The sequence below is a fragment of the Patiria miniata genome, unplaced genomic scaffold, assembly GCF_015706575.1.
Source record: "Patiria miniata isolate m_02_andy unplaced genomic scaffold, ASM1570657v1 HiC_scaffold_18, whole genome shotgun sequence".
NCBI classification, from domain to species: domain Eukaryota; kingdom Metazoa; phylum Echinodermata; class Asteroidea; order Valvatida; family Asterinidae; genus Patiria; species Patiria miniata.
In genome coordinates this window covers 3,363,481-3,377,944 of record NW_024037056.1, presented here as the reverse complement: position 1 = coordinate 3,377,944, position 14,464 = coordinate 3,363,481, and the positions used below count along the sequence as shown (strand labels likewise).

Sequence of the window (14,464 nt, the reverse complement as noted above, 5' to 3'; positions counted from 1 at the left end):
CATATCAATTAAAGTTAAAATTACTTAAAAAGTGGTTTTCCAGCGCAAAATCTACGACGGGTTTTTCGGTTTAGTATTGGCCGCCATCTTGTTTGAGATCTACATACTACGCATGCGTGGAGTGTACCATTCATGCATAGGGGTTTCTTTATACGATACGCTTAGCGATACCTCGTTTGGTTTTTGCATTGGGATTTTTTGGCAGACATTCTGAACAGTGTCAGTAGGCATATTTTTCAAATAATTAGCCAAGTACCGTGACCAAGTTTTGCATAATTTATAATTGAAAAAAAAAGTAGTTTTCCTACTTTCCTGTAAAGAAACCCCTATGCGTGAATGGTACACTCTACGCATGCGTAGTACGTAGATCTCAAACAAGATGGCGGCCAATACTAAATCGAAAAAATCCGTTGAAGATTTCGCTCTGGAAAACCACTTTTTAAAATAATTTTAACTGTAATTGATATGCAGAAGATGTTCATTATTGCTTTTTCTACAATATAAAGCTGTTTTTATTGTTCAAAGGCCTATACAAAATTTGTTGACGCGCACTTAACGACTACTAAAACTTGTTGACGCTTGTTGACGCTTGTTGACGCGCTTTAGTAGGACCGCCTTTTAGGAAAATCAACACGGCTTTCACCACAAACTGATTGCTAACTGGGTACCAGCGTTTTAGAGAGGGCGCTGTTAAACTTTCACAGCTTATCATCAGCTGACTCCGCCTCCCAGTCACGTGCGTCTATTTTTGTGTTCATTTCATGTTATTAGGGAAAAAAGTTAACTTCAATTTCGATTGAGAATTTTAGCGATTAACAGTTCTTCATCATTTAAATTAAAAAAAGACTAGATGTAGATGATAATTCCTATGACTTTGTTGAAAATGCAAGGTTTATTGAACAAAACTGATTCAATCAGTGAACACAAATATTACATTTTTTTTTACTGTAATTTCTTTTCTCATTTTTCCCGCCCCCCCAAAAAAATCACTTGCACTAAATAGTGCGAGCATCGACAAAAACAAATATTTATTTATAAAAATTAATGAAAACAATAAGGACGCATCGTTGCACATAAAAGATTTCTTAAGATCATTTTTACCATACGGAAAATGCAAGTTTGGAAGAAAAAAAAAACATTCGTAACCCAATTTTTTTTTTGACTCGACGTGAAAATGGCTTCAAATTCTAAATTATATTTTTTTTAAAATGAATTTCACTTATTGTTTCTGACTAGTGCATACAGTGCCCGTCTAAACTGTGCCTGTTCGGGAGGGGCAAATTGCTTGGCCGATGGTATTGGTTCCTTGTGATTTTTTAGGGGTACATTCAAGTCCCCTTTGTTCTTTCCCGTGTTCTATGATAAAGAAGTTATTGAGTTATGTTTATTTGTAAATTTTAATGAGCTGAAGGGTTTTTCGTCGAGCCTTCCAGCCAAACGCTTCTCCTGATCTGGCCGATGGTGGCGCGATTCCACTGGTCGCGGTTCAGGACGGACCTGATCAGTGCCTTCAGCGGGCTGCATAGAGGGCGCTTCAGCAGGAAGTCGACGTTATAGCGGAGAACCACAGACACCATCTGCTTCACGTTGGTGTCGTCGAAGGGCATCTTACCCTGCACCTGTGGAGAAAATGAAGGGAAAAAAAAACAGCAGAGGGCGGGCTGTTGATTATTTGAGACCATTATTGGTACTCCATGTTTAGTCAACTCACATTTAAATTTGTGGAGGAGAAACAATTTCCCAAAGACGTTATTGGGTTTTTCACGAACCCTAACCTAGTGGTTAAGGTTCGTGACTCATGATCAGAGTGTCATGGGTTCGAATCCAGCTGCTGGCCATATGTTGTGTCCTTGGGCAAGCCACTTCACTTCACTCCTATTGCCCAGGCTCTCCACCCAGGAGTACAAATTGGTACCGTCATTAGCTGGAGAGTAACCCAGCTAATGGCATCCAGGGGAATAGAAATATCCTCAGGTTTTTTTGTCATGCCAAGGAAACCGGAGATAAACGTTGGCCTGATGGGCCGGCCATATTGGCTCTTGACAGACTTTACTTAAACTCATCAGTTGAGCTCCCTTCAACATCCTTTTTCTTTTCCGGCAACAGGTGCGCCCATACACCTGTTCAACAAAATAATTATGCCATTAGAGTACACATCATGTCATGAGATGCAACCTACCATAACGAAGAGAACGATGCCCATGCTCCATACATCGGCCGTGCTCGGCTCATACGGTAAACCTTGCAGAATCTCCGGCGAAGCATAAGCCGCACTACCGCAGTAGGTCCGGCACAGCTGATTGGGCTCATACCACTCCCTGGCGAAACCAAAATCCGTCAGTTTGACCTTGTGCCCCGGATCCAACAGGATGTTCTCGCACTTGAGGTCTCGATGGTAGATCCCATTCTGGTGGAGATATTCGATAGCCGCCAGGATCTGCGAGAAGATTGTGCGAGCTACCGGCACGCTGAGAACCCGATGCCTCTGGACGTAGCCCAACAGATCTCCTCTCTGAGCTAGCTCCATCACGAAGAATACCTTGTGGTCGTACTTGAGGGTCGTGTACAGCCTGATGATGTTAGGATGCTCCACCTTGCGAAGCAGCTCTGTCTCACGCGGTAGGAACTTGATGCGGAATCGTTGGTTGGTCTTCTCCAGCGAGATGATCTTAACAGCTACCGGGCGCGGAGGCTTCAGTTGCCGGCCGGCGTGTACCTGTGCGTAGGTTCCTTCCCCGAGCTTCTTCTCCAACTCAATCCCTCTCCCAGTCAGGAACCACAGGTCACGGTTGTCCACCATGCTATCATCATCGCTGTCGTCACTCGAAGTGGAATCTTCGGAGCCGACGTCTCTTGCGTAAGCGCGTCGCCTCCTGGGTTTCACCGGCAGCTTACCCCGTCTTGAGGTGCTGGCCAGGCTGGCTGTAGCCACAGACTGGTGTTTCCTGGAAGCCAACTCGGACTTGGCTTGTTCATCTCTCAGCTGTCGCTTTCTATCGCAGGCGTACGCCAGACCTTGATACTTCACGCCATCTTTGGAGCTTTTCCTGGTAACTCTCGGGTGAGCCTGCGTCTGCTGCATTTCTTTCTCTTTCTTCTTCGGTTCGATCTGATTTCTGGGTTTGGTCTTCGGCCGGACGAACTGCCGGATTCGCTCGTAAGCATTGCCCAGAGCCGAACGGGGCCTATCTGCCTCCTTGGTGCCTGGAGCCTTCGTATCTACAGCATCACACATTCCCAAAGTCATGGTAGAAAGTACTCCAGATTAGTGGAGCAAGAATGTTAATATCGTGCTATCGTGACCTGTTGATGCATCCATGTCGACTCTGGATACGCCTTAAAAGATCTTCCCACTCAGCAAAAACACAATAACTACACACCGACTTCTTCTACAGCTGCTGTACTTTCTGACGGTTAATAGTATTCTGTCAACAAAATATCGCAGAAATTCCCAGTTCTTGTTGCAAAATCAACCGTTTCCAAGGCCGGCTATGACGTCACCACGCGCGTCAATACTTTCGGCCAATCGCTTCCCTCCTTTCGCGTCATTGTGAAGTGTTGTCAATCGACTGCGCATGTGTCTCACATCGTCACAATGCTTTGGAACGCACGCTCGCACGTGCCACGCTCTCAGAACTTTGTGTGTGGATGTAAAATATCGCTCTCCTCTCTTGCACATAAACCATTATTTTTGTATGATTTCAGTCATGACACTATCTCTGACAGAGAGGATACATTCAAATAATTTTAAGTACCTTGTCCGTGCAGATTTTGTTCTCCTAGATCCTGTTTAGACATTAATTATTTGTTTTCCTTTTTTAACTTCCTGCACTCTTTTCTGATTTGTATTATTTTTTATAAATGAGATCACAGTTGTTTGAAGTTTCCTTCATTAATCTGAAACCGTCAGCAATTTGGTGAATACTATATTTAGGGAAACATACTGAGTACAAAATATTTATGTATCCCTTTGTGCTAAGCAAAAATGATTTTGTAAGCAGTATACCAGCTGTGCAGAACGTGAAGCAACGCTGTCAATGAACGTTGATGTGGCAAGACAGGGGATGTCGTGCTCAGCAAACCTATGTGCTTAGCAGGTTAGCTGTTGACCTAATCTGAGGAATAAACCCCCCGTGGATAATACACGGTAGCTTACCAAACCGTGCACGCCTGATTGACTTAGCAGACAGTGATCTGATGAGAGTACCTATTGTGTCATCGTCCCGTTCTTTGACGACCGCCGCAACTCACTCCCACAAACCCTCTCAAACACACAACTCCAAGACACAATCCCGCCCCTGAATGGACACCCAAATTAGCCATCCCTTCTTGAGCCATTTTCCCCTGGTCACGCAAATTAGGTGTCTGTGCCCTCTGGGCCATCTTTAAGGGGCTCATCCCTCCTTTTTACCCGCGGTTTGAAGTGGGAAGCTTAGGTCATCACTTCCCTAATTGGCGTTAGAGAGCCGTCACATGAAATAACATCGGTGACTCGTTGTCATGGACCAAGAAAAATAACTCGGCATAGTTGCATGATATTTTTTTTCTCTGAATTGGAGGATCTTTAATTAGTCCACAAAGATGATGTCCTCAACGGGTCGAAAGCAGGCTGATTACCAGACTGCGTGTCATTGATGCCAGCTCCAGACGAACAGCGAGCACCGTACCGAGCGAAGTGAGCTATGACACGGAGGAATACCGACATGTCTGGACGGGACTTTTGCTTCTTTTTGACCGTCGCGCTTGTTGCCTTCATCCACTGCACTCCGAACGCTCACGGGCTCAAGTGGATGTAAGTTGGACTGAGTTTTTACAAGTAATTTTGTTTTTGGTTATTTCTTTTCCTTAACCAAAAATACCCAGCAGTAGCACTGTCGAAAAGATCGAAGCTTATTATGTTCAGGACAATTGAAAGTGTGAATTTTTTATTGCTATTCATAGTTTGTTCCTTTTTAATTCTTAATTCAAGTCTTCATTATCCAGTAGGCCTAAAGGAAATTCTTTAGTCAACAGCCCAGTTTTATTCGATGCGGTCAATTTATTAAGGGGCCTACTTTTTCTTTTAGATATTCCCGATTATTGTTTTGTGGCCCAAAAACAACGAATTGTCAAAGACCGGAACACCGATTCGCGTTTGAAATAAATAGATTAAAGTGTATTAACAGTTGCTTTATAATGCTGATTTCAAAGTACATTACTTTAAGGAACAGCATTTGGTGTTGACGAAAAGAAGGAATCTCAACCTTTTAGGGATTTCGTTTGCTGATATCATTTTCGTTGTTTGTCGACAATCCGACAAAAAGTTGTCATAATTGTTTTCAGAGACAAACTTCGGTAAAACGAAGGTTTGTTAGTTGTCCATCTACGACGACAGTTCATGAAACAATTGTGAACAAATTCCAGGACCAGTGAACATGGAACAAGTGATTAAGGGTGTTTTCTAGGAACTTGTCGCAAAAATTATTTTCCAAATTTAAAGAGTCTTTTACGGGCAATTGCCAGGGTTACTTGAGGTTACTACAGAGCTATGCTCAAAGAGGCAGACGCTGAGTTGGGTTGGGGGATCGAAAAGAGAGAAGAAAAAAAGATCAGCATTCAGGAGCCGTTAGACACCGCGGGAGACAACACTTCAGAAATCAAAACCCGAGTACATTGTTGGGTTTGACTCAAAACCAGCACAAAAGGCCCCCCTCTGGTTTGAAGTAATCAGCTTGATAGCACAGCCACACCTGCCCAAACTGCCTCCTAGCAAGGAGCTCATTGAAAGCCACCCTTCAACAATTGAAACCCCGCTGACAGGCCACACAGAGGGTCTTGTGTCTCCAGACAAGAGCTCATTAGGGGTACAAACCCCCCCCCCCCCATCCCCTGCCTCCGTGGGTGCTGAGCTTGGGCACCACAGTTAAGTCTGAAGGGAGCATGTTAAGCCACCAAACTCTATAAGAAGTCAAATCTGATCGTATGTCTTGCATTTTTTTTTTGGCTGGGATTTTAATGCGGAGGACACTAATTGGCGGCATCCTCCTCTGAAGTTTGTAAGAGGGTGAGGATTGGGACCAAGCAAAGGTGCCGCCTTGTAGAAGTGACAATAAGCAGATGAGGTTGTTGAAAATCCAGCAGAGAGTTGGAATCGATGGAGAGAGTCCATCAGAGATCGACGTGAAACGAGCGCCATACCTGAAGCATTTGTTGGTATATAGCGACGATTCGTGTTACACTCTTGCCTTGATGTGTACAGTTGTATTGGTTGGAATTGGGACGTGTACGTGCCACGTTTAGTGTTTCATCATATCACAGGAAGAATGAGGACAAATACTTCTCGAAGACGCTGTAAACTTCTGATTTGCACTTTCACTGTTTTATCTCTCTGTAGAACAACTTGATACAGCTAACAAGCTTTTAAAAATGTAAATTCCTCTGAAACCGTTCATGTAAGATACGAAGAGTTTCGCGACATAAATTTGAAAACAGTTTGCAATATAACTTTGAAGAATAAAAACAGCTGGTTCTAAACTTCATTTCTAACTTTATTGTATTCTTAAGTTGTGTTTAAGAATATAAGAGCCGTCTAAATTGCTTTTAGGCAGGCATGAGCAATAAAAGTAGGATTCTAAAAGGGAACAAAATGGCGTATGTCGTGTTTTTGGAAATAGCGCTTTTCATTATTACTTCGCCAAATAGTAACAAAATAACTTTTAAATGTTGCATATTTCTTTTTAAATTGTAGTTTTGTATACATCACTTTTGCTTACTGACCGTCGCGCCGACCCTGAATCTTGCAAATGAATTTCCAAACCCAGAAGCTAGCTTCACTGACCTGTTGTAGCACAGAAATTTGCCAACGAAATGAAATAATTTCTCAACAAAATAATTACCTACCCAAATGTCATGGAGTAAGCTGCACCTATGTATTGTTCTCAGTGGGCTTTCACTTTGCATTTAAATTTTCTAAGCAATATTTTGTTTGCCTATAGAAGCTCCCTTAAATTGGGCCTAGGGCAAAGACTGTCATGTCATGTCATGCCATGTCATGTCATGTCATATGACATGGAACTCCCAATGTCAAACGGGCAATTATACCGTTACATTCTCTGTAATTACCTCACGACCACCAGAGCGACATCTCAGAGAGACAATTCACTTGATGACGGGAAACCTCCACGATCCCAACACCGCAAGACCTTGCCTCAGTCGTGTAAATAAAACGCAAGGTACCGGAGAATAGTTCCCAGGAGTCCGGATTTTTGAATGACAGTTGGAAAACAACAGGCTTGCATTACTTCGACGACAAAATTTCCGGTGCCGATACAAAGGATTGTTGCTTCTTTAACATCGGGGGAATGCTCTCTTCATAAAATAATTTTGTTTGGAAAAAAAGATTGGCAAAGTACAAGTTAAACTTATGAAAGTTTGCGGTGACACCATGTGAAAATCTCTTTTGGGAAGAAGTGTGGTTATGAAAAGAACCAGTTGGTTGTAAAATTTCGACGTTATTTGCTCTGATCGTCTCCAGGTATGTACAGGTGCAAGTTACGGACAAAAAAAATTAAAAGAAGTTTGTGGCTTTGTAAAACCAACTGATGAAAGACTTTTGGCCTTGGAATAATCATGTGACTTCTTATCACAATGTCATGTTGCATAACATTACAAGTTGATCAGCCCGGCTGATAGCTATGCTGTGGTCCAACGGTTACGGTGTTCGACTCGTGTGCCGTGGTACATTAGTTCAATCCTGACGGGAAAATGGTGCTTGTGCTCTTGGGTAAGGCACTTTACTACGATTGCCTCTCTCCACCCAGATGTAGTAAATGGGTACCTGGTAGGAAGAAATTCCTTCAATGCTTGAGCGCCGTAATGGCAGCCGTGCAAAAGTAATATTGCAGCCCAAGGAGCGTCACGTCGTGACGGACATGAGCGCTATAGAAGCCAATATTATTATTATTATGAACTGGCTTCTAAGTATCTCTAATGATGGAACTTTCATGATCGTCCGTTGCGGAGAAAGACCTCAGATTGAGATGCTGACTCACTCATAATGGCGGACGGTATGAAAAACTACCTTTTATACCACTATGTTATGGTAAGATACATTTCAGAACACTTTGGTCGGAATATTACAGGAAGTCATGAAACACGAGTGCGATGTCTAACATTTTGATTCCTTCATTTCAGAGCTCTGACGAAGGAAAACCGGCACACGGTATGGGCCAACGCTTCGGCCTGCAAATCCTCCCAGCTGCTAGTCTCGCCGCAGAAGTCACTCTGCAAGAGAAACCTCGACGTCATGCCGGCTGTGGTGGAGTCTACCACCGTGACCTTTGATACGTGCCAGGATCAATTCCAAGATCGAAGATGGAACTGTAGCAGCATCAAGTCGGCACCAAACTTTTCTCCTGATCTCGACAAAGGTTGGTGAAAAAATGGATGATTCGAGAATCGAGTCTTAGATTTTCATGAGTGCTTTAGATTTTCGTTTTTTGAAAATCGTCATTTTTCCCACTGTAAATGTCCAAGACATTTGATACTTTAAATATAAACTACTCATGATGATATTTAAAAAGAGAAGCAATCGTTTCAAGAAGTACCTTTTTTTACATATATTGATTTTAGTACACAAATGCAATGACATATAGCATCTTCTTGTAGTCTTGTTTAATACGTGAGATAGTATCTGCTTGACTCACAGCGCCTATCAATTGTTTCCCTACCCCTCCCCCGGGCTGCCATACCCAAGACTTGGGGATTGTCGATTCTGAAGTGACAAAATCCCCACCCCTCGGGCAAAATTTAAGTGACAATCCCCGACCACGCCCTGGGGCGCACTAGTGATTGCATCTCGTGTAGTGCTTTGAGTTACTAAAATCCCCACCGTGGGGCGTGAAAAATGTGACCAAATCCCGACATCGGACCTGGGGCAGCGGGGAGGGGGGGAGGGAAACATTTGATAGACGCATTACTGACTGGTCGTCAACGTCTACAGACTGGTTGTCATTATGGCTAAAGTTTGTCTGACTCCCACCATGTTGCATCTCGTCATTTTTGACCTTGCAATCGTAACTTTAACGTTAGAGCAGCGAACCTTTGTTATCATATGTTTTCCTAACCTATTTTTGGTGTTTCTTCCACAGGTACCAGGGAAGCGGCTTTCGTGCAGGCTTTGTCAGCGGCCAGCTTGGCACAAACCTTGGCCATAGAATGCAGCTCCGGGATGCTCTCCCAATGTGGATGTGGTCGATTGCCGCTGGAAGACGGCGGCAAAGCGCCCTCTAACGAGGCCAGGGAGGCATTCCGTTGGGGAGGCTGCAGCGACGATGTGGATTATGGGCTTGAATTCACCACTCGGTTCGCCAACGGCCCTCTGTTAACCACTCGCAACAGGGACAACCCCAAGTCCAAGATGAACCTGCACAACAATATTGCAGGCTTAAAGGTGGGTTGAGGTGTGCTTTATTGTAGTTGATGCATTTGACAGTAGATGCTGTTTCCGTTCCTGGAGCTGCTAACTGCTGCTGATGATGATAATGCTGTTAATGTTGTTGTTGCTGCTGCTGTTGCTGCTGCTAGTGATGCTGATGCTTTTGCTGCTGTTGCTGCTGTTGTTGCTGTTGTTGTTGTTGTTGCTGCTGCTGCTGCTGCTGATAATGCTGCTGCTGATAATGCTGTTAATGTTGTTGTTGCTGTTGCTGCTAGTGATGCTGTTGCTGATGTGATGTTGCGGCTGCTGGTGCTGCTGTTAATATTGCTGTTAATGTTGCTGCTGCTGCTGCTACCGTGCCGATCATCTGCATTCTACTTCTGTGCTGCCATTGGTACCGCTTCCCTGTTGAAGATGCACTTTTGTACCTTGTTAAGTTGTTGAGGCTGCTAAGGAAGCAAATGCCGATTCATGCTGTCATTGCATTATTGCTTCTGTTGTTGTTGCTGTTGTTGCCACTGCTGCTTCAGCCTGGTCCTCATGCTGCTGCTACCTCAGATATTTTTGTCACTGTTGCGGCTACAATGTGTCCGCCAGTTAATTGCTAAATATGTTATGTGAATGAAATACAAGCCACCATACCAGAAACGACATTAAGTCCAAATCAATTTGTTTTCCTTCTGGATGTATTAGTTGGTAGAATCGACTGTGAAGAAGAGATGCAAGTGTCACGGCGTGTCAGGCTCATGTAACCTCAAAACCTGCTGGCAAGCCCTACCCAACATTTCAGTAATAGGTACGTTATTATATCACACCACACATTGAATCTGCTGCCCTCAACGATAGTCAAATCCTGTTCTGTTTTGAATGAATCCATGTAGTTATTGGTCGCTTGGTGGCAGCAAGCATCAGACTGTGCTCACCGTGACCGTTTCTGCATTATTTAGCTCAATGCCAAACTCTGGGCCACCTCAGACGCACGCTTTCTATCCACTATGACGTGGCATGTCGTCATGACGGGGGATTTGTCTGGTGCTCGTGATAATGATCATTGTATTAAGATGTCAGGATGTCATGTAATGTGATACCCATGACGCTGGTTAATGAATATTCATGAAAATTTACCTCGGTGTCTGCGCCGGAAGTTCGCCTCGGGCAAGAACTTCTGGTTTCGGCATGATGAAGTAATTATGCATAATGCATTGGAGATGGAAATTCATCCGAAGGTGAGATTAAAGATATCTTGGGACCTTTCGTCTGCAGACGATTTCTATCGTTACCTGTTCCCGTTTCCGGCTCCATCAATCAATGTCTCGGGTTTTTGTTCTCGGACCAGACAAGTAGAACAATACCCTATACTCTAGCGCGCAGACGGCAGGATATGACATTTTGAAACACACCAGACAAGAACCAAAAAAGACAACTGTTTTTCCAAGGAAATTGAAAAGCGCTATAGGGGAAGGGAACGAAATCTGGAAATGATTTGAACTCGACTCTTATCATCCTGTCGGACCTCCTTAGGAGAATTTATTTTTGAGCAGAAAAAAAATATCCCGAAATAAGAATATTTTCAACTCGCATGAAATTGAGTGATCGGGATGAAGTTGTGCATGCAGGATGTTCAATTTTCTAAAATAGAAATGAGTGGCCTCGCTTGAAAATGTTTGGTGTATTTTTGTAGAAGCGTTAATTACGTATGGACCACACGAGGCAGCCATTCTGTTTCTGTTCCCAGAATGTATTTTATAAATTGTGAATTGTTGAGTTGGATGGTACCAGACTAGTTTACGCATTCTAGCCTCACTTTCAATTGTTTTTAAAATGTGGCTTCAAACATTGGGGTATGTTTAGGCCTAATCACAAATTTTAAATGATGCATTGACTGGTATTAATTTTTCATTCACTTTTATGTCATTGCTTTCATTTCTCTTCGCATTCTCCAAAACTGAAGATTTTACCTCGCTTAAATTTAATAGGCCTATGGCCAACTCGTTAAAAAAAAGCCCATTCTTTGAACGACATGTTTATAAAGTCCTGAATACAAAAAAAGTGGAAGACTATCAAGTTAAATATTGTGCATCAGAGCCAAAAAAAGCGCGGGAGATTATTTCATTTCAGTCGTTTTAGCAAGCATTTGTAAATGTGCAATGCAAGTGGTAGGGTTTGAACCGCAGTCTTCCGTTCTTGCCGCTAGGTATGGCCCTGAAGCGGAAGTACTCCGGGGCCACCGAGGTGTCCTTCCGGAGGACCGTGGTGAGACGTGAACTCGTGCCAAAGGATCCACGGCTCAAGGATTACACGCAGTACGACCTGATCTACCTGACTCCTTCGCCTGATTATTGCAGGCAGAATTTCAGGGCAGGGTCCTACGGGACGCGCGGAAGGTAGGGATAATTCTAGTTTAATAGAAAGTGATACCGAAAAGCTGAAACTGCTTTCCAACTGTTTAATTGTACATTTTGTATATAGTGGGGGCTTGAGTGGGGCCGATAGGGGAAATATTTGGGGAATTGTGTCTTTGCTTATACAAGTATGGCATTTGGCACACAGTCAGAGTATGTCTTAAGAAAGATATTTGGCTATAGGGCCATCGCAGATTTGACCTTTAAAAAATTAGGTAGAATAACAAGCAATTTTCAAAATGGCTGCCATTGCTTGTTTTTCTACTTATATTTTTTCAAAGGGCAATCTCCGATTGCCCTACGGCCAAATATCTTTCTCATGACATACTCTGACTGTGTGCCACAAGCCATGCTTGATTATTGTGAGAAAATACAAGCACGGAGCCACAAGAGGGCGTCCTTGACCCCTTAACCGCTTTAACAAGACTGATTTTGATTTCTCCGTTCTGACTTGCAGGACATGTAACAGGACCTCGCCTCGCCCCGAAGGCTGCGACTTGATGTGCTGCGGACGAGGCTTCAAAACCTTCGTGTCAGAGGTCACGGAGCAGTGCCGGTGCAAGTACAACTGGTGCTGTTACGTCACGTGTGACGAGTGCCGCCATATTGTGGAGAAGGACGTTTGTTTGTAGTTGGACCCCCTGGTTCCTAAAATATAGAAATTCTTCGAGAATTTCTTTCAAATCTGAGATTTTGCAGTTTGTTTACACGTTTCCATAATAAACGACTTCCCAAATCGTTAAGGAACTTTAAGCAAAGTATTATGGAAAGTAACATGGACAGTGGCGCACGGTGGGCTCGGTGGGCTTGAGCTCCCCCCCCCCCCCCCCGAGGTTGTAATTTTTTTATTTTATTTTTTTTTTTTGGGGGGGGTTTCAATTTTGTTTCTAGTCCCACGATTTGACCGTGGTGATATGTATGCGGCCTTGTTTCGAGTAGTATAATAGGGGTGTAAATGGCCCTACCAACGTCAAAATAGTCCAGTCCCCCCCCCCCCCCCCCGCCATTTATTTTCATTTTTCTGCCGCCAAATTTTTTTGGCAACGTTTTAAAACAAACCAAACATCTAAAAAAAAATTGAAACAAACTTTGTGAGCCCCCCCCCCCCAGCCAAATCCTGTGTGCGCCACTGAAGATGGAAAAACTGTATCCCCTTACTTATCCATTGTTTAGTCGTTAAACATATTATTCTAGTTCTCAATGAAAGAATGTTCATTTTTTTTCGTCATCAATACTACATCGATGCATTGTACAAAGTGATCTAAAATTATTTCGTAGTTCTATGTCATAGAAGTAAAAAGAGACCTCGATTTTAAATCAGGCATTTCTGTATATAAAAATAAGAAGAGTGTATAACCACATCAATATTTTCTGCTTCTATGACTGATTCTATGAGACTGATTTATTTAATCGGTAAAGAAATTTCTTTTGTTTTTCTATTAGTTGTTGCCCTTTGAATAAAACAAGTATATACTTTTTCACCCTAATCTGAACCACCAACCGTTATTTGATATACATTGTCGATGCGTGCAACATTAGATTTTGGGTTGAAATATCTGTTTTTTGATGTTGTTGATATGAATTTGTTTACATTTTAGTACAAGACAACTAAGAACTGTGGAGACAGTTCGTTGAACGCCATCTTGTGCTCTTCATTCGACATCGCGCAATATTACATAGCACCCAATGTCACGTGCGTTTTGCATTGCACTGTTCCATCTTCGCGTGATGGGCATTCCTCACATGGTTAGATGTAGCATTCTTGTGAGTGGACAAGCATGTTTAGATCATTTGGCTGCTTGGCCATGTTCTGGCCACATCAATTCCTTCTCCTGGAGCTTCTCTCGCTTTCTGGCGGTGTTGCAGCACATGTGATGTAGAATACCTTGTTCAGAACGAAGAGCAGCAGTAGGCCAACTACTTCACTCTGGTAAGGCTTCTTATCAGTATTTGAAAACTACACGTGCAATGACGCTATTTGTAAATCTAGCATTGGACTTTAATGGCATTTGAAACCAAACTGGTTGTGCAGTAGACACTCTTTAACAGAATGTGAATCATAAGCCCGTTGCGTGGATATGTGTACCGCCATCTTGGATTAATTTGGGTGACGATTGTCACATTATGAGCAGTCACATCTGCGTGCTTTTTACACATACGTTTCACGGATACCATGCACCACCCATCTTTGCGATCATTGAAAATACGTCCCATCATGCTCGGGACAAAATGGCATGATGGGAATAGCCCTCCGAGATTACCACGTGACCACAAAGATGACGGTATTTCATCAGACGGTCTATTTGCAAACGTGTGCTACTTAATACACATTTCCAACACGCGCGGTACTTCGCCGGACATAGTTGACTATAAAACACAAATAATGAAACCAGCATGGCGTTATATCCTTGTGAAACAACATTTTCTAGAGTTTGATAGACACACGGGTTGAGAAGCCGGAAAGACTGTAGTATCCAGACGCCACTTCTTTGGTTGTGTACAAAGTCTATATGGAGAGTCGAGTGCATTTTCAAAGTATTTTCTAACAAAATTGGACATGTTTCTCAGTCCCAGATTCTTGCTTCTCAACGTTTTTTGCAATGATTGATCATAGGAATGATCTTTACTTGGGTAGAGAAAACACAAG

The 14,464-nt window shown here is 43.1% G+C and overlaps 2 protein-coding genes across 2 annotated transcripts; one reads left to right on the top strand and one right to left on the bottom strand.

The window, feature by feature from the left end:
- Window positions 1–869: 869 nt before the first annotated feature.
- LOC119724241 (testis-specific serine/threonine-protein kinase 6-like) lies at window positions 870–3,415 on the bottom strand. Its single transcript, XM_038195207.1, has 2 exons — window positions 2,180–3,415; window positions 870–1,619 (listed from the first exon to the last, which is right to left on the bottom strand). The coding sequence occupies exons 1-2, from the start codon at window positions 3,245–3,247 to the stop codon at window positions 1,398–1,400; spliced, it is 1,290 nt and encodes a 429-aa protein (XP_038051135.1). The 5' UTR covers window positions 3,248–3,415; the 3' UTR covers window positions 870–1,397.
- Window positions 3,416–4,279: 864 nt separating this feature from the next.
- Window positions 4,280–12,642, top strand: LOC119724240 (protein Wnt-11b-2-like). The gene is made up of 6 exons (XM_038195206.1): window positions 4,280–4,792; window positions 8,173–8,408; window positions 9,129–9,430; window positions 10,109–10,211; window positions 11,610–11,799; window positions 12,275–12,642. The coding sequence occupies exons 1-6, from the start codon at window positions 4,683–4,685 to the stop codon at window positions 12,447–12,449; spliced, it is 1,116 nt and encodes a 371-aa protein (XP_038051134.1). The 5' UTR covers window positions 4,280–4,682; the 3' UTR covers window positions 12,450–12,642.
- Window positions 12,643–14,464: the final 1,822 nt, after the last annotated feature.